This window comes from Salarias fasciatus, chromosome 12, assembly GCF_902148845.1.
Source record: "Salarias fasciatus chromosome 12, fSalaFa1.1, whole genome shotgun sequence".
Lineage (NCBI taxonomy): Eukaryota > Metazoa > Chordata > Actinopteri > Blenniiformes > Blenniidae > Salarias > Salarias fasciatus.
In genome coordinates, this window is record NC_043756.1 from 23,150,288 (window position 1) to 23,175,508 (window position 25,221).

At 42.8% G+C, this 25,221-nt stretch overlaps 1 protein-coding gene across 1 annotated transcript in view; it reads right to left on the reverse strand.

Moving 5' to 3' along the window:
- Positions 1–25,019, reverse strand: part of col27a1b (collagen, type XXVII, alpha 1b) — a 72,021-nt gene extending 47,002 nt beyond the window's left edge. The window contains exons 1-7 of the mRNA XM_030104266.1: positions 24,815–25,019; positions 20,701–20,765; positions 13,519–14,786; positions 10,024–10,077; positions 6,084–6,137; positions 3,642–3,695; positions 3,485–3,538 (exon numbers count right to left, since the gene is read on the reverse strand). Coding sequence (XP_029960126.1) covers positions 3,485–3,538; positions 3,642–3,695; positions 6,084–6,137; positions 10,024–10,077; positions 13,519–14,786; positions 20,701–20,765; positions 24,815–24,867 — 1,602 coding nt within the window. The 5' untranslated portion in view covers positions 24,868–25,019. The remainder of the gene's footprint in view (positions 1–3,484; positions 3,539–3,641; positions 3,696–6,083; positions 6,138–10,023; positions 10,078–13,518; positions 14,787–20,700; positions 20,766–24,814) is intronic.
- Between the last annotated feature and the right edge of the window lie 202 nt (positions 25,020–25,221).

The following is a 25,221-nucleotide window of genomic DNA, read 5'->3' on the forward strand; positions in this document are numbered from 1 at the left end:
TATGTAAAAGCCAAAAAGCAAGAATGGAAAATCTTGAGACACTCAATAAAAAGGTTGAGTGTTATTCCAGTGTACCGAGATGAGAGCTGGCTGTCTACGGGCGCACAAGTCTAGTGCACACAAGCACACACACACACTGACTCGCAGGCAACATTCCCATTACATCTTCACACATATCCCACAGTGAGAAAAGCATTCTCTGGCAGGACGCCAGGAACTGAGCAAAATACTCAGCAAAAAGGCTCCATCACACTGCGGCGGCTCAGCTTCACTGTCTGGATGGACGGACGAGAGATCAAACCGCCGATGCTCCATCTGAGGAGGAATTTCGGTGTAATCTGAACAGAAGAAAGTGCACTATCAGGAGCTGTGGCTTCCAGAGTGCGGCCTAAAAGAAACAGAGCGGAGAACAGCTGCGAGCAATGAGCCGTCTGCTGGATTTTAGCAGGGCAACATGGATTGTCTTACTGTTCACTGGCTGGACACAAACTGCAAAAATACATGAAATAGCTGTCGCTATTTTACTGAAACTACCAAGAACCATTTAACAGCTTGTTGAGTGACCAGGATCCCACCTGAGCTGGTGACAAGATAAAAAAAGTGAGACTGCTACAACCATGAAACCTCGGCACAGACATAAAGACACAGGTCCACACCCAGCAGAGACACACCATTACTGTAAATCAAGAGGAAAAAGATTATTTTCCTCAAGTTGGAGTCGTCCCCACTACTACAGTGGGAGGAGGAACCCTGAGCACGCCAGATGGTTTTTCGCAGTCGGCCCAGGCCGATTGCATAACTAACTACCGCAGTTCCTGCCAAGGCATTGTTGCGCTCACACCATTGTATCCCAAATGAGGGCAGAACTGTGTGCATGCGAGGAGCAAAGTTGCTTACAAAGGTCTTCTCAGGATTATTCCCACGTACGCAGCACTTGTTTGCTGTTTACTATTCTCCTTCCATCCGAGGCGTGACCTCAGCGCGACCCCTCTGTCTTCACCAGGGTGCCATTCATCCCACAGAAGAAGTGGTGTCATCATAAACTGCCAAGTTTAATTTCACCCGGGCTCCATCTGAGGATTTCCCCTCGTAAGCTTTTATGACTTTATTTTTCCAAACAGACGCTGCTGCGGCAGGTGACCAGGTAACTCTTTTAGTAAAGTTTTTTTTTTTTTTTTGCTTTTATCAGTCACATTTCAACCTGAATCCAACACAGAATCTATCATCATCTTATCTGATCTGCTCATTAAAATCTTACACAATCTCTCATTCATGCAGGAGTTTTCTTGCCTGCAAGAAAACGCCAGAACTGAAGAAATTATGTTTTGAGCTGTTTCAAAGTTGAAATGCAGTGTTAGAAAGAAACTATTTACACAATCGGGTGACGATATCAAGCCAGAAATGAACAAAAAAAGATTAAGTCCTCCACCCTACTTATTTTTACCACTTATTTATTTTCAGCAGGAGTAGTCTACCTCAACTTGGTGAAGGTACATTACACTCTGCACAGGCTGCCTTTCCATCACTCCAAACATGAAACCCTGATCCAGATTTGAACCTACGAACCTAAGACTCTGTTTACATGCCAATGCTTTGAATTGAAAATGGAAAACTTTCAGTCAACATGACGAAAGCGCTTGGAAACAGTGAAAATATAAAATGAAATGAATGAAAAAGACTCTAGAACTTTCGGAAAATGCTCCGACTCCTTGGAAATGGCAGAAAACGCAACTTTCTGAAACTGCTCCTTCAGGACACGCGCGGCACAGCCGTAGTAAATAGTTCTTCTGCACATGCACAAGTATCTGGCAAACAATGGTGGCCTGCAGAGCGTCATGACTCTCAGTCCATATTCTCCCGGGACTTTGTAGTTTTATAGTAGAGACTCACCCTAACTGCAATCTCACTTGTCTGTCCATATGAATGCTCGTGTACATGCCATTGTTAAAGTTATGTTGATAGCATATTGTTCTCTGCATGCATTTGTGTGTAGTTAGTTTCATTACATAACCAAGAAACAGCGCCAACTCAGGGTCGTTTCTCTTAAAACGTTGTGTCGTAGACAACGCCTGAAATGTGTAGAAAACGGTCATAAATTGTGAATTTTACTGTTTCAAAGTTGAAATGCAACGCTGGAAACTAACAATTGGGCAACAATATCAAGGCAAAAAGGTCACAAATGCAATGCAAATACAGACTATTTTCACAAATCACATGTTTAGTTTATTTTTAATCTTGGTTTAGAATGATCCATAAGCCCCTTTTAGTGTCCTTATTGATTTCAGCTGAAGATTGGTGAACAACAAACACTCTCATGTGAACACGTAATTTAAGATGACCGATTAATCTCAGAGAAAACTGTAATACCTGGAGAAAATCCACACATCCTCAGAGAAAACATGCAAACTCCACACAGAAAATCCTGCTCTAGTTTTAAACCTGTAACTTATGACACTAAAAGTTTAAATCGGGGATCTGGAACTCCATAAAGCGGAGGTCCATTAACAGTTTTAACCAAAGTGTGTTGTATTTTTGACAAGTAGAGGGGTTGTCGGCCTCACTGGGAGTTTGGTTCCTCTGGTTTAAATGATATGCTTATCAATAATTCATCAACGCCTCTTGAATTTGGGCTGGATCCAATTTTCTCAGACCTGTGAGAGGAGGAGGCCCCCCGCAGAAAACCGCGAACCCACATAGCCCCCCGAAAAAAACTTATTCAACCACATTTCTTGGTATCGTTCATTAATATTTCTTCTTTACATTTCAAACATGCAAATTGCTGATTTTTCAAAAGTGCCCCAATGAAACGAAGCAAACAAACTATCCGCAGAAACGAAGCCAGGCAGCTCGTAGCGCGTCACACGGAGTGAGAAACCCAAGCAGACGGCTGGCCCACTTGAGATGTGTAATTACTGTGAGGGGGCTTGGGAAAAGGCCAAGGAGAAAATGCACAAGGCCGTGGCGAAAACACTCGGCTGCAAAGCATCACTCTCTGTCAGGATAGCCCGGCACAGCGGTATGCAGACAAAGTCAAATAACGCTGCTCATGAGCAGGACCAGATCACACAGCTGAAGCGGAGTTCATAACTTGCCCTACTTTCTGCAGAAACTGCTCTCCGGAGAGGGAATGACATAACATTTGGAGAAAGCGTGTAAAAGTTTTTAACCCCATAATCTTTTTTTTTCTTTTCCCATGGCTGCTTTCATCATATTCATAACTTGTGATTGCAATGATGTAACAGAGCCGATGTTTGAAGCCACCTGGGAGCAGCCAGGGCGCAGGTGTGCACCACGTTACGCCGCCTTCCAAACAAGAGCTTAAACATGCATGTTTGGCCTAAACAATCTGACAGATTCGACACTCGGAGGCGGCTCAGAGAGCGCTCGGCCGGTGTCCACGTTTGATTTATTGATCCTCAACATGCGACACAGTAACCTTGTTAGATGTGGGGCAGAACCAGCAAACCGTGATATCGACATTCACCTTTCGTCCATGTTGGCCTGGCAGTCCAGGGGGGCCCATGGCACCAGGCTCTCCCTGCAACGGAAAAGTAGGTCACCACATTCAGATATATTTACGTGGCTGAGGTTGCTAATAAACAGACTTTTACAGTAGGAGAGATGATAGATCACATGCATACTTTTTGTCCTTTTGAGGCTTGGCCGAGGGACAGTCCATGATCTCCTTTTTGTCCCTAAAACACAAGAGTGCACAATTATTTAGTATATTTTCATCGCCGCGGACATATTTTCTGCACCGCCGTGACATTCACAAGGTGGAGGGGATTTCTCAGTCTACAGTGCAATTACACTATCAAGGAGTAAGGAGTTCATCCGACTTGTTGGCGAGTCCACCGTCTTCTATTTACATAAACGCGCAGTCCATTTATGCCCTCTGGTGACTTGGTTTACACCGAGCCGGCAAGAAGTGGCGAGGAGTGATCGGGTGCATTCTTCTCCCTTTTCGGGCAGTGGGGAATCTTCTCAGTACAGTCAGCAACGTCCAGTTTACACTGGTGTAAGAGCTGCCTACGTAACGTACGCAACTGTAACGTAAGACATCTGAAGAGGAATGGATCATTTCCTGTGCTTATCGAATAGATGAACAGGTCAAGGAAGAGAAATGCTTCAGCAGGCTGGAAGGGAATCAAACGAGAGCTGAGAGTGAATGCTGGGTGTGTGTATGAATCCAGCTGCACCGGGACCCACTTTGCTGCAATCATGCAGCTGAAGTTTAATTTTCATGGGACTACAAGGGGTTTTCCGGTCTTTTTTTTTTGCAACATATGGCGGCGGGACATCGCATCCACTTTGGCAAGGCTACAAAAGAATATGCAAAGTTTCAAATCTAAAGAATATCCGCACAACTTCGACCTGCAGGTTCGTGTCAGCTTCAACCTGGCAGCAAGCAGCTGTGAGTGGGAATTTTTCTCGAGATTGATTTCTCCACGGCGCCAGCAGTGCTCCTTCAGTCAACAGCAACATACATGCATGAACCCAGTGTCCTTTCACTCAGGTTTTCCCTTCAGTTAGATTATCTGAGCAGTTTAAGCTGAAAGAGAAACTAAATGAGGTAATTTCTTCTGAAAGCTCAAGACCTTAACAGGCACTGAAACTTCCCTCTGATTTCACGCTTTATTCCTCCATTCATTTCAATTTAACTCTAATTGAAGGCTGCGCGCAGTTTTAGTTGATTGATCATCCCCTCGTCTTACTTTATCATCATTATATACAGATAACAGACAATCTTCCAAACAAAATTTAGCCGAAGCAGAATATGTTTTCGAGGATCGTGCCAGGCAAACCCGTCTCTTGTTTCAGGTTTGTGTGCAAATGGGTCAAGTTAAGTCGACCCAGGTTTTCAGCAAAGGCTCCAGCTAACGCATATGTACAGAATAAGAGTTATGGTTTTGCCTGGTAAAAGCGGGCCAAAGTGTGGTATCAATTACATTTTTGTCATTTTTGGATACTGTGTGGAAAATTCTTAAATCCAATGCATTGAAAATGGATTTGGCACAGACTTGAAATATGAGAAATTTTCCAGCCCAACGTGAAGATGTGGCTGAGATGCTGTCAAGGAAAGCAGCAACTCAAATCAGCTGGAACATAAACACTGACACCAATTAACGAGCGAGAAATACTTCAAACTGCAGGGCTTTTTTTTTTCCTCTAATAGGAAACAAATGGCCTCTTCAGAGGGCAGAAGAAGCCAAGAGGATGTGACCTCAGAGAAAAAAAAATATGTGAAAACCCAAACAAACCCTGGATAATTAAGAAAAAATACCACCAGTCATTTTTTTACATTGGGATTGTTTGTCTTCAGCTTGAAATCGAACATCCGGGATTATAAGGTTATGTCTTTTAATTGTGTTTTGTATATTTACACCATTTAAGCATTTATTTTCTGTAAAGTGCAACTTGTTAACTACAAGAGTTTTGAAATCACAGGCTTTTAATAAACTGCTGAGATCATCAATCTGCACACTTGTACTTCCACTTAGAGATGCATCTTTATAAAATATGCTAATATCTCGTGATGTGAAGTGACTCTCCTCTGAATAGGAGAGCAGGTAATTTGTAGTCCCGCATTAACATTCCAGTGGAAATAACTTCCTCATTCATCAGAACATATCTTTAAGTGGGCATCCAATCAGTGTCAAACTACAAGGTAAAAGGGAAACGGTGGGTCGCAGCAAGATAGATCTGGTCCAGAGCTTTAGGTTGGCTTCAAGTGAAAACAGCAATGAAGGGATGAAGGCAGCTGATTTCAAAATCTGCATCTTCAGTGGCTACAAACACCATCGTTGTGTAAACAGACACCCAAAATGCAGTGAAAATTTGCTGTATTCACTTGAAAACACTGTTGTGTGAATGTAGCCTGAGTCTTTCCCTTTATAATCATCATTAGAGAAGGCTGTTAGTTGTATATTATAGTTATTAAAATGTTCCATAAACTCTTTGGGCTCACAAATAGAAGACTTGATTATAGTCTGAGTCTTATTAAAGCCTGTTAGGATGATTTTGCCCTCTGAAAGTAGACACATGCCAGTTGTCATAACATAACTGAGCTGTCAGTCCTGTACCTTCGCTCCAGGCGGTCCAGGGCGTCCAGGATTTCCTTGAGGGCCGGGGGGACCCTGAAAATAGAGAGCCACATGATGAGGGGGGACGCGGCAGCGAGGCGATCACAGGGTTCATTAAGCAGATGTCCATTGTAAATTGCAGAGGGGGAGGTGTTCACAGACGCACGCACATGTTGGTCTCTCTCCGCTGCCACTGTGTTATGGGACAGGTCAGGCCGTGCCTGGAGGTGCCCCTTGTGTTTGTGTATAGCTGCTCTGTGAGCCATGCTACGTCTCCCGCCTGTCTAACTTTTGACATATGGATGTGATTTCCCCCTCATCCTTTCACTTTTCCATTGGTTTCTGGGGTCCCACAAACTGAAGGCCACTCATCCATCACACAGTGTTCCTCAATAGCTGTGTGGCAACAAACTGCTGGTGTGTGTGATGTACAACGCGCTTCGCTGTAATTCACCGAGCTATCCGTGCCAAATATTTTATCTGAATGGACCATCTCCCGCAAGTCGGGCCAGGTGGGGAGACGAGCGGGAGCACACAATGAAGAGGGGAAATCTATTCTTTTCCAGCTGAAGGGACAATAAATCCGAGCAGCCAGCAGAGAGAGTTTGTTTGGAAAATTAAAGCCACAACTTCCTGAGGCATCCGAGTGAGGAGCCTTCGCTTGTGGAGCCGAGATGAACTGCTGAGCACGGAAAATCTTCTCCGCAGCAATCTGAAAGCAATGAACAAGCCGAAATGGCCCAAACAGGAAGCTACTGGGTTTTCTGTCCACGCTCTCAGCTGTTCAGACTTTCCACAGGCAGTGAAGGGAGACCCCCCGCCCCCTCCCCAAGCGGGAAGTGAAAGTGAGGTGTCGTTTTACTCTGAGTCAAAAGGACAGAGGCCAGAAGGTGTGAGCGTACGGTCAGGTCATCCAGACGGTTTCTGTCTCTGTTATTTATCTTTGCTCTATTATCACACCGTGGAAAGGAGTCAAACAATCCAGGTTGTTCCTCTCCCCGCACACCGACCAGACCGCCGCACCTCGCCGCCACTCGCTACAGGACATATGGAGACGCTTAACAGAAGCTCATCTACAGATTTCCTCCTCCGTCTCTGTTCAGACCGGTCCTCCTTTCCCGCACTCTATATTAAAATGTATGGAAGTCATTATCTCCAGATAGGAGATAAAGGCAGGAGCAGAGGAGGAGAGAAATAAAGAGGCCGGGACGGAGCATTACAAATTGCTTGTGAAGAGGCCCGGTGCTGATGAGGAGGTGGGTGGGCGATCTCCCGACAGAGACGGGATGGATGGGAGGAGTGAGTCACCTCCTCCCTCTGCTTTCACATCCGGAAGAGAAGAACTGGAGATCGAGCCTGATTATTGAAAGCAAGTTCCTATAAGCTTAAAAAAATCCAACAAGCACTGAGGACATACTGAAAGACACACACATTCACACACATGCCTGCAGATGAAGGGCGACTGGGTGCCAGAGCTGTGACCAGGTTTATGATGTGGGCCAGAGAGTTTCACAGCGGTGACGCGTGAAGTGCTACTGTTTTTATTGGCCATTAACTGAGAGCAGAGCCGTTAACGTGCTCTCTGGCCTGCACGCATGGAAACATCACCTCTTTTACATAAGGATTATGCAATTTATTAAATATGAAAGGATCTCCACTGTTGATTTTATTAAGGGTAAGGACGTTTAACTAAGTGCTAATTACTTCTTTCATGTGAACTTCATTGTGAGTAACTTTAAATTATTGTCTTCAGGTTTATCTGCTTTAAACTCTTCTGTCTGAATTATGGAGACAATTGAAAGAATTAAAGTGGCTGAAATCAATAACTGACCACATGCACTCTAAGGATAGAGTCCATCCTTTGAATCTGTGGCAATGTGTGATAGGTAAACAAATATATGTAGAAAACATAAATAATTTCATCAAATAGTTGCATCACTACTGTTAAATTTCAATAGATGGAGTGAATTTTGTTATGTTGAAAGTTTAATAAAGCCCTCCTCAGAGGTAAAGAACTGGGTGCGCTGCGGTTTGCTTTGGTGATAAATAACAACACCTATATTTTTCCAGAGACCTTTGTATTGCTCCCAGAATATCAGCAGTTATGAGTTCCTCATTATATCAGGCTGCGACCGCTCTCAGGGTCTGAAATACCTCACGTTAAACTCTGGTCCTGCTAACCTCCTCAAGTAATCTCTACTTGTGGATAAGATTCTGATGAAAACTCCTTCAAATATTTAATAGTCAATTAAAAAGCGATCAACCTCAATCTTAGAAAATAGATTTGGTCACTTTATCAAAAGTAGTCTGGATAAAACCACAATGCTGTGTACAACTTGCTGTGAAGAAAACTTAGGAGCTTAAATTAAAGACACTGGAGGTCAGATATTTCACATAAAGATGTCTGATGAAAGTAATTTGAACATAAACAAGTAATGATGCAATTCGGATGATTTTTTTCCGGCCAGTCACTGAATCACAAACTACACATGCATGGTTCTGTGGTGGTGCTAAATTAACATGCATGCAGTTCACACTTAATGTGAACCTGAATCTCATTAGCTAAAAAACTGAATTTGTCAGTTTATTGCAAATTAAACATTAAACTGCACATTTACCCACTTGAATCATTAATATGACTTTCTTGACAAGGAAACAGGGGTGAAAAAAGACCATTTTGCACATTACATAGAATCAATCCCAGATATACAGTTAAATAAATATCCAGTTGATTCCAAATAGATTTACTGGCTTTACTGGACCAGAGTTCACTTGTGGGTTTCAGATCATGTGTGTAGCTTTGAGGTATTTCCCTTTTAATCGTGTGAACTGCTCAGCAAAACTCAGTTCACAAAAACAGTCAGTAAAAACCCTGAACTGCACCCTTGCATTCTGACTCAGTGTGGCCTGCGAGTTCGGTCTCAGGAACTTGATGATGAATGAACTCTATAGAGGTCGGTGCACTACTGGATGGAGCTACTGAGCTCCAGACAGGGTCTTAAATGCCTTTAATAAGATGGGGACAAAGCCCTCTTTCTTTCTTGTTTAAAGAGATTGGGTTCCCACAACCCACCCCAGAGGCCCAAGTGCAAGGCGGGCTGCAGCAGGTAGATTATACACTCACGTTTATGCAGCACAAGTGACCTGCAGCCACATTTCAAGAGCTCTGCAAAAGTGCAACCCAGATACAGTCTTTTGCATTAGATTGTCTAAAAGGAGGTGTTTTCCAGCAACTAAAGAAACAAATATCATCATTGGTGTCATAAAGGCGTTCAGAAGGCCACCAGGCTTCGTCTATTTCCTCAGAAAACATAAGGTTTAAACAAATATCTGCTACATATTTTTTTCAGTTTCATCCATTCTGAACCTCAAAATGAGAAAACATTGCAGCAGAGGACTCATACATCATACGTGCAGCACACGACAGGTATTCATTGATGTAAAAATAGGCCCCCTACCTAATTCAGGTACTGTTTACCTTTGAGACATAAAACACTTGTTCTGCAGCGTAGTACATAAATATGCCGAGAAAAGTGACCTTATTTTTCCTCCATGTCCAACTAATACTAACCTTATGTGTTCAATTAGTTTTACATTGGCAGCCCACAGATTTGTAGATTAAGGTTGTTTGCTCTGCAGATTTACAAATGGAGCTTGGCAGCGAGAAGCACAGCGTGATCAGAGTCGGAGCCAAGGCAAACGGACGTCTGGCTGAATAATGCTCTGTAATCCAAAGATGTCACTGAAGGCTTGATCAAAACACTGAGAGTGCTGGTATATCAATGCACAGCTAATGGTACAATCTATAATAAGGGAGACATCACAGAGATTAAAGGGAAACAGACGCTGCAGAAGTGGGGACAGACGGGGGAAATAGTCGATCTGTGAGATAGCAAATGGGAAAGTCGTCCTGAGTGAGATGGGAGAGGGACGTGCTCACCATTGGGCCTTTCTTGCCTGGCTTTCCTGGCAACCCTGGAAGTCCTTGAAGGCCCTAAAATGAAAAACACCAAAGATGTCAGGGGCAGAGTAAAACAGGCTCATTAATACAGATGTGGAAGGAAGAGCTGCAGACTTCTGCAGCGTATTTTTAGGAGATGCTTGAACAGCATTCGACAGACAAGAGCAAGCTTTGTGGTTTCAACGTGAAACACAAGTCCCGTTGAAGGCCCTCAGCACATAATGAAACCGTCTTGAACCTGTTTTATTTCTGACCGCACTTTTCCTGAGGTTACCTGAGAGTTTCACTCAGTCAGTGAGATTCTGGCAGACATGAGGTTGTCTTGTTAAGAAGTGAACGTGGCCTGCTCGTTTTTTTTTTTTGTTTTTTTTTTTACTCTGACCAATATTATTTCAGGACCAAACCTCTACAGTGCATGGACTGTAAGTCTGACTCATTGCACTGGCAGGGAGGGTCGGCATCGGTCTCAAACACAGCCAATCACATTCGTTAGAAGCATCAGCTTGCTTTAAAACAATTTCATACATGGATTAGCAAAGCCTTGAAAGGTCATATTTAATGAGGGGGTCAATCTGAGGAACCTGAGTTGGCTCGAACCGTTACTCCTGCTCCTTATATTCCCATAGCTCACAAAGTTTAAAGAGGAAAGGGGAAATGGACCCGGAAACAGCTCCGGGCAGAGCAGCTGAAATTGGGCTACTGTAATAATGTCAGACGTACAGAGCAGTTCTGTCTGGCTTCAGCAGGACCACGAGCAATAATTATGCCCTTTCAGCCAGCAAATACTCTAAAAAGCCAAAAGGCTTTCAGCAACTTTCAGATTCTTTAGATTGCAACTATCAGGCTGTCCACACATGATAAGAAGTCTGAGCTGCAGTCGCTGCTGGGGTCGGCTCCGAGGCAGCGCCGCAGCTCACGTTATCGCCAAACTTAGACCGTTTGCGAATAAAACTCGTCTATGACTCAAATATATAAACTACGATTATGATTTAAAAGAAGATTCCATTGTAAGAAATAACCATTCAATTCTAGCACATCAATTTTTCAGTTTTATAACTATTTCATAAATAAAAATGTGTTGGTCTTTCTTAGTCGGTGATCAATACGAGGTGATGGTGTAAATGTAACCTATAAACTTTTCAACACAGGACTTGCTGATGAAGAATCCTTGATTTAGACTTGCAGTTTGAAAAAAAGGGAGTAAAAGGCTGGAGAAAGGAAGCTGAGTATGACTCAAAATTGCTTATTATGCAGGGTTATTAGCTGCTCCTCTCATTGATGTGATACATAAATGGCATTTTGCACTACTCAAATCTGTAAACAGCCTCTAATCCCATGATTAGTACTTACTTGATTATGTAATCATTGCATTTATCCTCCCCTCCACATACTTTTGAATGTTGCGTCGTCACTGTGTGTCATGTTCTGGTTACAGCCGTGTTGTGTTCATTATCAAAACCCGTCTTCCTCTTTTGAGAAGATCAATGCTAGTCCTCCATGAAAGCCTATAATCCACAGACACAAATCCAGTCCCATTGGAGAGAGAGACCAAATTAAAAAAAAAAAAGTCTGTAAAAAAATCTAGAACGGTATAGCGGCAAATTAACTGCAAATTATATACCTGACTCACTCTGCTCAGTCCGAGCCATTAGCTAGCAAAGCGCCTGTGCAGATCATCGGGAGGGGAACATTTACATCGATATTCAGTAGTTTCCTCTCTCTCAGTGGTCTCAAGGGCGCACAGGCTGTGGTTTCTACCCGCTGTTCCCAAGCTGTCCCTAAAATACTGTTTTTAGTCGAACATGACATAGTCTGAAGACAGGGAAGACTTTAATGAGGGAGAATGTGTTTGGTCGAGAGGCTCGGCATCAACAGGACGAGCACGAGTAAATACACCAAATAATGAATGTCAAGATGAAATACTTCTCATGCACTTGTGTTATTTAAGGAACTTTTTAATCGCTGGATCAGCATTTTTTTCAGAGGTTGGTGAATACAGTACTACCAACGCTCATAGCTGTTTTTAGAGGCTGAGTCTCCCGGATCGTGCAGGTTCAAGCTAGCTGTTCCTGTTAGCCCAGTGGGCGTGTATCATGCAGCTACATGTGTATCAAAAGAGATTACAGAGGCCAGAAACTAGAGCTGCTGCACTGGCCAGGTCCTGAGATGACAGTTCTGTTGCTGTGTTGACGGCCAGCATGAAGGAGAGTGAAACATGGCATAAAATAGGCCAAAAAAGAAGTAAAAACTGAGGGTGAGCATGCAGGTTTGTGATTTTGTTGAGTATGATGATTTGTGATAAATACACACACTTAACATCAAGTAGTAACATCATGCTATAGTGTGATTTGCTATGTATTCCTCCAGCTCTTTCTGTAGCTGTGACTGGGTCAAGCTTTTCTTCTTCTTCATTTTTTTTTTGTTTTCTTTTGTTGTGTGAATCTGCAGATTCCACCAGCACAGCATGCCAGAAGCACAAGCGTTTGTATATTTTGTTGTTTTTGATTATTCTTTCTTGATTTCTGTACTTCTGACATAAGTTGTAGATCACTTCCAAGTTCAAAACTCTGTTATTTGAGTGCAAATGGAAACAAAATCATATGACAGCTTTTGTTTCAGTGGTTTCTGTATTGACCATGTTGATACAGCGATAGTGATGAAATTGTGAAATTATGCAGCCCAATTATCCTTTCTCGACCAAAAGCTTTAAGTTGGACTCCAAGCTGCTTTCAGATCAGGCAAAAAAGTCAAAGATGGTTAACATGTCTTTGGGTGTAACATGCAAATAATAATAAGGATTCTGCTCCTGCTGTAATAAATCAAAATGTGTGATGAAGTTGAAGGAAAACAAAATATAATCCGAAAAAGCATCTACAGAGTTTCTTCTGTGAATGCTCAGACTGAGCCAAAGCGCATCATCGGTATTGCAGGGCCCTTTAAATATTCATTGTGCTTCATCCCTGTTTGACTTCCTCATTCTCTGAGGAATCTCTCACTTCGGTGGCAGCCACTCCTCGCAGACAAACCGTAACAGGCCAAGTGCAGTTACGAGGCTGACTGTTTCCTCCTCAGCTGCTCAAATGCAAATCACACACCAATTAGCACCAGGCTGGTGTGGACTGAAAGTTGTTCACATCGCATGCAAGTTAAGACCAAAGCGGATCATGACGGTCAAAACTAGAAAACCTTTACAATCAGAAAACATTGTAGCTTCTATCAAGACATGTATCAGCTTTACTGCTACTGAATCAACCAAACAACAAACTGACATACAAAAAAGCTGCCAAATACGAGTGTAACTGTGATCCCAAAGCAAATAACTTAAACTTGTATGTTACAGGTCAAATGGCCCAAACTGTGAGGCATTCATTCATGAAATAAACACTCCAGTGCTGTAAATACAACAGTTCATACAACAAACTGTCAATCTAACACATGGTTTGACTTGTGCTTGTTTAGAGTTGACACACTCACCGGCAGTCCTGGTTCTCCCTTTGGTCCACGTGGTCCAGCCAGCAGTGAGAACTGGGTCGGCTCCAGGTCGAACGTTTGAAAGCCATCTGTGGCAGGTGGAGTGACGGTGGAATTCGCATCCTGCATGCCGGCGACTGTTGGCTCTGCCGTCTGTGGGTCTTCCGTGGTTAACTGGCTTTTCAGAGTTGGACCGGCATGTGAAGGAGACACCTGTGAGGAAGCCATCATGGTCTGGAGGCTTGGCTTCATCTCGGATGGTCCGTTGGAAACAGGTAAATATAGGCTGTTCGAACTGGCGTCCTCTTGTTCTGTGCTCTCCCTGACGAGTGAATTTGGGTTTGTTGGTGTCGTGCTGATCCTCAGAGAGGGAGTAACCGTTTGAGTTGTAAAATGAGACGGGCTCTCCAGTTCTGGATGAACCGGCGGAGAAGCAGACACGGCACCGCCTTCTAGATCGGCCTCAGCCCGATGTGCAGATGTTATGTTCAGTGAGCGGTCGGTTGTAACGGCATTTGTAGTCCTGGTGCTTTCCTCCATCAGAGCCGAAGTAGACGTCTGAGCCTTTTTGGATGGCTCCGTAAATGAGAGTGGAGTTACAGTAATGTTTGGGTCTATGGAAAAAAGAGGAAGCAGAGCTGGGAAGGCGGGCCGATACGTGTCTGCTTCTCTGCACTGTTTCTTAATGTAATCACAATAGTTATGAGCTGCCTCAGCAGAGGGATAAATGTCAAACTGACAGATGGCACCTTCAAACGGCACCGAGTTGTGGGTTATCTTACCCAGCAGGAAGGAGCCCTCTGGATCCAGGGCCTCCTCTTTTTGCAAATACAAATCTGCTTGCAGGCTTTTCCTCCCACAGAGTGTATGTAAGGACACTCGATGGCCTTGAATGTCCAAACCCAAACTGTGCCACTGGCCGTCGTAGACGTCATAGTCTAAGCTTGCGGAGCTCCTCGGCCCCATGTGTACGAGCACCTTCCCCGGCGTGAACTGCAGCCCGAGTTGCACTTTCCTCTTCCTCGACACAACCGAGAAAAGGAAGGCGCTGTTGAATCGGTGAACGGATACGCTGAGGATCACAGAGAGGTTGGTGGTTTTATACGTGGCGGGCATGACAGTGTGCAGAGGGACCTGGATACGGGCCCTCGGCGTGAGGATAACTCCAGACTTGAAGGGGATGACTCCATTAGGGACGAGTCGAGCGCCTGGAGACGAGGACCCGCCTGGACTCCTCCCATAAAGCCCGAGCTGCTGTAGAATATCCACATCTTCAGGGAAACAGAAGGGAGAGGTTAGTCATTACAATAAATTCATCAAAATCATCACATCATGTCGTTGAAACTCACAGAATAAAAGCTCACTCTTCTTCATCATCCAACCTAATGACAGTTTGCCATTTTTGCTTGAAAACATTGTATAATCAGGGTTTTATTATCGAGCTACCAACCAGCTGTCCTGATCTGCATCAACGTGAAAACAAAAGTGACAATTTAACATGCTGTCATGCCATACTAGGAGTTTACAAATTTAAAGTTCGACTAATGTAAAACCTTTGGGGAAAAAAGCCTCCATTCAAATTCCAATATAGGGCCACACGTCTCCTTTTACTTTTGGGAATTACTGCAGATCATGTAATCATTACATCAGTCTTAATTGAAACAAACTCAGGAAGCGCAGCCTGAACGAGTCCCCGGGGAGGACGACAGTGGGGTTTGAAGAGGTGCATTAGTGCGCAGACAGAAGCACCGGCTCACGCTATCTGATAACACCTGCTGATTGAGGATGATCATGCTGACAGGGGGCCCAGGCTCATGAAAGCTCACCGCAGAGTTTTTTGGCAGGTTTTAATTGCAACTTTGCATCTCACGGGAGAAAAGCGTAGGCAGCGTTCAGCAGCACTGTGTGCTCTCTGTATTGCTCCTTAATGGATTCATACCTTCATGTGCAGGTCTCATTAAATCCACATTTCAGGGTAGCAAGGGACAGTCTGACATTTGGAGGATTTCTTTGTGATAAATCTGCATTTGTTTAAGGCAAAGTTAAATTTCAAGTTACCTGTTTACTGCAGGAGAACAATAAGGGCAGCACGCATCCCAATTAGAAAAATTATTAAAAAGAAAACTGAAGATGAAGCAGAAGGAGGAAACTGTTACTGCCTTCCCAAAATCTTGATGTACTTTGTTGACCCTGAAATCAACACTGGTGGTCCTGACTCTGAGATAAAGAACTTCAGAAACAACTTTCTTTTTTTTAAATCTGGGAGCTGCCTTCACAAGCATAACATCCACAACTTTAGCAGCTGAGATGTTCCTGGATTTCATCCCAAAGTCTTTAAATTGTCTATTGTTAGACAGCAGTTCAAGCCATCAGTATCATCGAACAAAGGCTTTCTGCTTAGATTAGGAAGGCTTTAAAACAAAGAAGAACTTCTCATCTCGGGTCAGTCGGCACATCCTAAATCCCCTCGGTACGCACAACATCCGGGCTCAAAGTTTGCATATAAATCCCAGATATCCATCCGTTACGGGATTAATACAAAACAAATGTAGGCAAGACTGAAACAAACTGCTAAATGAGGAACTGCGGCTCGACAAACAAGCTTAGACACGAGTCCCGTCAGGAGGAGGGGAGCCCGGCTCAGTGAGCGCAGGCAGCGGGAGGTCAGCTCGACAGGAAAACTCACACATCGAAAATGAACATCAAGCAGCAGCCAGAACGAGAACAAAGGCCGTCTTCAGTCGCTTTCTCTCACTTAGCGGTGATTTGAATTGTTAATACAGTGCGAGGAGAACAAAAGTGTTCTTTCCACGTGTGATGTGCTTTCAGTGCAAATCTAAAGCTCGACGGGCTGGTGGGCTGCCCGAGGCTGTCTGTGACCTCCTGATGAGCTGACAGAAAATTAGACTTTATCACACCCGGGATGAAGTGAATCAGACCTCACAACTTTTCTTCCCCCCCCCCAAAAAAAATGACACAAGTGCAGGAGCTGATGTGTTTTTGGAGATGATACACTGTCAATGCAAACTGCTACAGCAAGAAAATATTGAATGGAGACGAAGGAAAAAAATTTATATTTTTTGTGTTGATTATGAAACGATAACAAAACGGAACTGGATCACAATTTAATACAATTCCAATTTGTAGGTTATGTTTTGTTATGCTATGTTATGTTATGTTATGTTATGTTATTGCTGACACATTTTGACTTATGTTCAGCCTTTCAGATTTAATAATATAATTTAGCCTGAGTCTGTGCAGAACGTGGTCATTAAAAAAGTTTTTCGAGAATTGCGGAGGCAGCTTTCATTTCGGCATAATGTAACAGCAGTCATCTACACTAGACTTTCTGCACACGGATCTGGGCCTCACAATGCACTTTCTTTTGAATTGATGGAATTTTTTATTCTTATGAACTGGAGCTTCTGTGTGCGTCCACAGTGAGACTGAATATATACGGCTGATTATTGGAAAATGTTTGCATTATTAGATGTACTGAGCCAATGGTAAATCAATCAAATAAAAGTAGTGCACCTATTTGTGCAAGAGAGAGAAAAATCAGTTCTGATTTCAGATATATCAGAATAATATTACTTAATGTTATTTTTCTAGCATCATGTAACTTTCACTGTCCTTGAACTCTTCATAAATGATATATAATAACATTTGTAACATTTGTAACATTTGTCTTTGTGTTATTTTGGACCAAATACACAGTTTTTTCTATATTTTCCATGTTTTAACAAACTTTTATGATGATGGGCTGTATATGAGCAACAATTCTGTCAATATCAATAATTTGAGATAACAGAAAGAAAAGTTATCTGCCTGTATCTACTGGCCACTAAATATAATTAAAGGTCTGAGCGTAAGTCGAAAGTTGTCTTGGTGAAACTTTTACTACCCCTCATTAAAATGTATGATGCTTTTTTTAATTTTTTAAAGGTCTGACTGAGCGAAGAGGACATCAGCGTTTTATACGCAAATGACTAAGTTCTTAGAATTTATGTCTTTTTAATTCCTTCTGAATTATTTATCACGGTCATTATCACTGGAATGGTTTGCTTCTTGCTTAGATGGGTTCAGGCTCGACGTGGATGCGGAGGCTCAAGCAGTCACCCCGGGGTTGCAAGTTCAGTCTCCTTCCACTGAAAGACGAGCTGTCAACGAGAGTATGGCTAGGATTACATCCAGGGCGACACGCTGAACCTCCAAACTTGCTCTGACTATACCGCACTGCGGCTGAGGAATTATGTAGGCCATTAATACCGTGACAGAAGCATAAAGTCAAGGGCCTGTGCCACTGACAGTGAAGATTTCTCCTGCCGTCTGAGGTCGGCGTGAAGTAGCTGAAGCTGTGGCGAATGCAAGAAGGAGAAGCTGCGGCCTGGACTGTGTCTTTAACAAAGTTAGCTCGGCCGTCACTGAACAACAAACGACGCAATAAACTCCTGCCTGCACGGTCTCTTTCCATATGCGTGACTTCCACTTCACGTGAGCATTTGTCTCGCAAACGACCCAAGAAACAGGCTGCAGTCTTCTGCACCCACAGAAGGACTTTCTGCAGCTGAAGCAAAGCACTAAATTAGGACCCTGTTAGGATTCCAGAGAAGGCAAATTAACACATCCTTGTCTATAAAAATCTCCAGACGCCGAGCAGGAAAACATCATCTGATAAAGGCAGACTTAGAGAGGAATTGCCAGAATCTGTTATCAGGGCAGGCAGTGTCTCACGTTATCAAAAGGCATCTCGGAGTAGGGAAAGGCTTGTGATTGAATAAGATCCGGCAGATTTTGACTGACAGCAGATCCGGCAGAGGCGCACATAAGGGTCTATAAGTTGAGTAACAGGAAGCTGCCTGTGGAAGACATCAATGCGCAGATGAGTCAGAATATGAAAAGCGGTGCTTGAAAGAAAGCAGGGTAGTCTCGGCGAATCGTGACTGATAGGTCGTGTAACACCTTCATTAAGCCATCAAGGAGACGTGGGAGGCTCGTCGAGGGAGGGAGGAAGTGCTGCAGACTGAGGAATTGTTTGCGGGTTTGTCAGGTCACCTCAGATTTGATTGATGTGCTTATCCAATACAGGGATCAACTGATTCACCTCTTATTAAAGTGATTTGCACTAAACACAGCTATCGTTTCTCTTTTTCTTTCTTTCTTTCTTTCTTTTTTTTGAAGCATGTATGAGAGCAGTGCTCAAACCATAACTGCAAGGATATGTAGATAAGAAATAGTATCAGTTTCAGAAAACAAACCAAAGTATTTTTGTTCATTATAACATGATCACTTCAAGGGAAATAGGCAGAAAATAGCAGCCCATCTCTAACTGTCTTCCACTGGGACTGTAAACCAAATCTTTAAGTTGATGGGCAACGGCTGAGTCAATCGGACACTTATTATATTTATTATTACTTCTGAAAAACTCTTAATGGATCAAACATGAAATAAAACAGATCAAAAAAGGTCTAACTCAGAGGTGGCAGCAGGAGCCTGTCTGATAGCTTTCATTCAAATTAACTACTGTTTCTCTGAGACCTGAGCCAAGAGATCAGGGATGCAGGGGTGGAAGAGCAGAAGACAGCGAGGTTATTGCTGTCAAAGCAGCATGGGCATCAAATCTAAAGACAAGCTGAGGGCTGCAGAGATCCTGCAGACTTATAGAGCAGATGGAATATAGTGTGTTGTTTAAGCTGTTCGCTGTTGTGAAGCACCTCAAACAGCCTCATTCTCAGGTATGGTACTTAAATGAACAGAAAATGAACTTGTTTAAAATGTAACTGCTGTTCTGCCTGGTTTGGCATCGTGAGGGAGAAATGAAGCTCAGACCACCACAACATTGAGCCAAAGTGTGGAAAAGCTTCTTATGGGAATCTTTTTATGTTGACTAATTTTGTTCTCTTCGCTTCTGTGTCAACAGAGCTGCAAAATGCCTTTATGATAAATCCCACCAGCTTTCTGGGGATAATACAGCACAGGGTGTCCAAGCATTTTTTCACTGAGAGCCACACACTGAAAACTGAGGAGATTCTTTACAGGTTAAGCATTTATCACAGGAAATGTCTGCACTCAGTTTCTCTACAGCTTTTCTTTACTTCTGTCATTTTTTTCCCACCAACAACTTTTTCCTTTAGTAACCACATTTCCTTACGTTACAGCTGTCTCTTGTTTAGAAAAGACTGATGACCGAGCATGAATACTCAATCAACAGAATCAAGATGTGGGCTGCAGCTGGTCCAAGGGCCATCATTTGGACACCTATGACTTACAGTCATCACACCCTCATCCTGCCATCTAACTGCACATAACCTTAATTCTACCTACTTTAAAAGTTATGACTCCATTCGATGTCAGTTTCATACAATGTCAGTTCATGAAATAAAATTTATAAAACTATAAAATAAAAAATACATGTCTTTGAACAATGAACCATTTTCGTTTCACAGCCTCCCTTGACCTTCTTCAATGAAAATTAAACCGCTTCATTCTCATTCTGCCAGTAGATGACAGTATTATAAGCTATCCTACATTATTATTACCTGCGCCAAGGAGGTTATATAATCACGTTGGTTTTTTGGTTTGTTGGTTGGTTGGTTTGTTAGCAACATTACGGAAAAAGTTATGGATGGATTGCAATGAAACTTTGTGGAAAGGTGGGTCTTGGGCTAACTTAGAATCCATTCAATTTTGGTGATGATCCGGATCACTGTCTGGATCCAGGAATTTTTTTTAAAGATTCTTTATCATTGAGAGATAGGGCAGTCTTTCATATAGTTGGTTAGGCCCGCCGACAGGGAGCCTGTGCGCATGCCGCACACCACACGCCGCGCCGCATGCCACACACCGCGCCGCATGCCGCACACCGCACACGACACGCCATGCGCTGCATGCCACATGCCGCACCGCAGCGCTCCGCTCCGATCACACCCCCGATCACACTGTTGTTTTATTATATATGGTGTTCTTATTGTTGTTGGTGACTGATTTGACCTGTGGCGGAGGTCTGCGCTCTCTGAGTGCCAAATTCTAGTTTGTTTGATAGGAGAAATCAGCATAACAGGAAGTTGTTAAACCTGGCAAAACAAGCAAAATGCAAATAAATTGGAAAACAAAAACAATTTTTTACAGTGTTTTTGAGAATGAATGATAGAACCGTTTAAACCTAAGAGTCCAAAGTGTGCTTACCTTGAGCCTGAGCAAGCCTCAGAGAGAAGGTACAACTGAGTATCATCCAAAGAATGAGAGCTCTCCTGAAAATAATGAAAAACAAAGCAGAGAGTCAAGAAATATATATATTTTTTTCACTTTACAATTCAAAAATTTCCTGAAGAAGAAGTCTGGAAAAAGTATGAAGAGAAATGAAACCATAATCCTGTATTCTCATCCAATTATTCAACTTTCTTGAAGATGTGGCCAGTCGATGGAAAATTAAATCAAATTAAAGACTTAATGTGATTTAAAGAGATCATTGGTCCTGGCTTTCTTCGATGACATCGTGGTATTTCTTGCAAGTATTTAACTCTGTGCACACTTTTCTCCACGAAAAGTTTGCCTCAGGTGACACGATGATGGTTACCGTAAAATCAAGAAGGGTTTGAACCTGCTGGTCAGCAAGGCCTCTCTGTGAGGAGTTCAGATATTCCCTTTCTCCCACGATCCAAAACCCTCCCTGTTCGGTCAAACACTGATTTATCTGTCTCCATGATGGACTGGCAGCCTGTCCATGTTTTACTTGATGTTATGGGATACCTTCCAGCCTCCTGTGACCTGTCTTGGATAAAGCAGCTACAGAAGATGGATGGATGACTTTTTCTTTTTTTGTTTTTGTCTCTTTCCCTACCTCTACAAGCACTGGTGGTTTGTTTGGTTGTGGTGAGGATAATGATGACAGTCTGTGTCTTTATAGTCCCCAAATCAAATTTCCAATGGAAGTTGCCTAAGATGGAACTTTTTGTTAATGAAAATGAAAAGCAGTATGAAAATCTGTGATTCATGGGTTTCTACAGCACATTAGACTTCTGTACTGTGAAGTATCATCAGTATAAAATCTACTTTGATAGTGAAAATGCAAAAACATGCATGAAGGCTTAAAAATTTGCATATTTTAGTTTCACTGCAGAAATTCAGAATATTGAAATTGTTCCCATTTCTCTTTATAAAGTTCAACTTGTTGAGGTTTTTTTGAAAAGTTGGTTAAAGAAATGTAACATGTTTTAGAACATACTCATTACGCTTTGCACCAAAACGTTTGAAGTTGGCCAAAAATTTGCATTTAAAGGTCGTTTATATGCCGCGCACTGATAGCGTGATAAAATGGATCTGAATATGGCCCATACAGAGCTTGACACTCCGGGTCCAGCTGTTCTTTAGGTCTCTGACATTATTCAAAGCCCCCTTTAGCTTTGTGCAATCATGTACGCCTGACTTTCTGCCCTATCTATGTGTGTTTTCTCTTTGGAAAAGAGTTCCAGCAGATGCAACATAAAGATGAAACAGATACAGTATGCTAAAGCTCCTGGAAGTCCACCCACCGCAGTGATTTAATCTTTTGTTGACGCTGCGATCAGAACATCTGTCTCAAGTTAACGTGCTCCGGTCTTATCTTGTATCCCGACCAGATAAGCTACTGCTCCCGCTGACAAATTTAAAGACACACTGCATCACCTTAAAAAGCCATCATTCCAGGTGATGGATGCACAGGCCATTCATGAAGCGGTCTTGCATTTTTATCTCCCCGTGCACATTTCTAGCGTGGCTTTCAAAAGGCCGTGTAATCCTTCAGCTGGAACTGGAACGAGTCCGCTCTTCAGATGACAAAAGTGCCATTTATCATCCAGCGTCTGGCAATAACACAGCAAATTTGCCACCATTGATTTTTCTGTGACATTTATATCTTAAGATAAGTGATTAAAAAAAGGGGAGCGTTGATTACTCACAGATAGAGCTGATGTTGCTCTAAAAGGTGCTAAATTACTGCAGATGAGTGTAAATTCAAGCTATCACCAGGATGGCAGCTCGTGTTTACGCATCCCTGCTGATAATCTGGGTAAAAGCAGCGGATGAAACTGGACGCCTGCTTCGAGCGGGGGCCATTTGAAGTGGCACACGCTCAGTGACAAGTGGCGTAATGAAAGGAGCAGAGGGGGAAATCCTTTACATTTGTGGTTTCAGAGAGAGGCCAGCGGGAAACCACTGGTCAACCACTGGCACTGACTTTGATGTAAGTTTATTTTTCTATCCCACTGCTGTCAGACCGGGCTACCAGGAGAATCTGTGTCTGTGTGTTTATACGTATATTTCAAACACAAAACATAAGAAACATCTATTTAATCTTTTTTGTGCTGTTTTTCTTTTATGTGTCTTACTTGCATACACTATGAATTCTGCATACACTCTGACGCCTAAGATCGTCCTCTCGGGGATTGAGATTTGTGAGCAGAACGCAAATGCAGCCAAGTCTGAACTTCTTCAGCTGTGAAAACATCGACGGCACTGCGTCTGATATATGTGGCGGGACTGTGCCAACACCATAAACCTCGCTAAGCATTTCGGGTCAGATGTTTCTGGAGAGGTGAAGTGAGGAGGACAGAGCTGCTCGGATGAGGCGTAGACAGTCATGTTGGCCATGGAGGGGACATTCTCACGCTCAGTGTGGGGCAGTGATGCAAGATCTGTCTAGATGATGATGAGACGTGTGAAAACCTGTGCTGACATTCTGGATCTCCTGTCCTGCTCAACTACATCCTTCAATCTTCTCCAAGGTCTTTCTCTTTCCAATTAGCCTCACAGCTCCATCTCCAACATCCCCTAGCCAATATATCCACCATGTCTCAGTCTTATGTCCTAGAAGATGTTTCTGATCCAGGAGCCTTCATGAGTTCATGCTGTTCCTGAATAAAGCTCAGAATCACCTTCTGAATGAGAGGAGGCATAACAAATAAAGACCTGAGGAGGAAATGGGAGCCATTATTCTAGAAATTAAAACACATTTTGACTGATACAGGTTCAAAGAAGCTCACAGAACTCTGAAAAACTCAAACTTGTCCAACACACCAAGAGCAACACAAGGAACAACATATCTTGACTTTTGTAACAAGGCTTCAGAGACCTTTTACTGTTAGCCTGACTTCATGACAATTTAATGAATAATTTGACCACTGTACCTTTGTTGATAACCCCTGTACTATCCTCCCATTTACTATGCAACTTTTGTCCTTTGGGCCAAATTTGCATGGCCTTTTGACTGCTTTTAAAACATGAGGTGTAAAATAATCACCAAAATCTTTTGCCGGTTCTCCTTTTTTAGCGGACTTGGAGAATACATTAGCATGTATTTTAAATGAAATGACCGAACAAATTCACATAAAACCTTTCCTTATCCTTCAAATGAACAAACAGAAGTTTCATTACAAAGTTTAAATCAAGATCAGACACACACAAGTTAAAGGTATTCCCCAGACTGGGATTTATAAAGGTTTAGTCAGAATACTGCTTTAACTATTCACACCTGAAGATATCAAATGCAATCAATTTCAATAAAACACATTATTCAAGAAATTATGTCACAAATAGTGAATAGTAAAAAGGCGTAACGGAGTCATATGTAAGATTTTCCGGAAATCACATGAGGAACAACTAAAGTTATGATGACATTTTGAAACTGGTTCAAATCGACAAGAGGCGGCTTACACCACTTTGGGCTTTTGATCTGCAACATCTGATGTTTTACATTGTAAAGGATCTGAATAAATCAGCGTTAAAGCACATTACTAATGTGCAGCAGCAGCAGCAGCAGGGTTACATGATGCAACGTTTTTTTTTTTTTGGTTTTTCTCACATATCTCCTCCCAGAGGGAGAACAGACACCAACCAGCTGAGTGAGATGTGCTGCTGGGAGGAGAGAAGGAGGAGGAGGAGCAGGCTGTCTCCTCCTCTCATACATCTCCCTCAAATCAGTCCCAGATCGTTTGGCGCTCCATTCTAATACAAGCTGCAAAGACACAATTTCAAGCGCCATAAACAGCAGACTTACACTGACTCTCTGTGTGAAATGCAACAATGGCTTCCAGACCGACCCATTAAAACATTCCCACCTGTTCCAGACCTCAAATTAAAAAAAAAAAAAAAAAAAAAACTTCAGAGTTTGTTTGCTCAAAAAGTCAACACACACTAGTTTAACGAGTTCCTTTCACAGTGACAGTAGAATAAACAGACAGTTGTAATAAATCCGAGCGCATTTACGCACAGTGCAGAAGGTGAATTGGATAGATTTGGATAGAATTTCATTCTCTCGACTCACCCCCCGACTCCAGTGGATGTGAGTTTGGAGTTCGGGGCATTGTCCGGCTCCATAGCGGTTACTTCATGCTTTCTCGGGAGTTTTTACTACAGTCCGGGTAAACTTTTTCCATCCCAAGTGTTCCTCGAGGTTTGTGCGCGACGAGCGTGGAAAACCCTCCAAAAAAAGACAGTCACCGCGGGGATATCCGGCTGCAACTCGCTGTCATTGTATCGTCTCCTCTTCTCCTCGGAGCCCCCCTTCAAGATGATGACTCCAGGTTCCAAAAAAAAAAAAAAAAAAAAAAGAAAAAACTCACAAATCTATGAATGTAAAAAGACGCTCCACCTGCGCGCTCGTCCGTCTCCCCTTTGCGCACGCAGTAAAGAACAATAAAGTCCTGTGCGGGGTTTCCGAAAGGGGGGAAA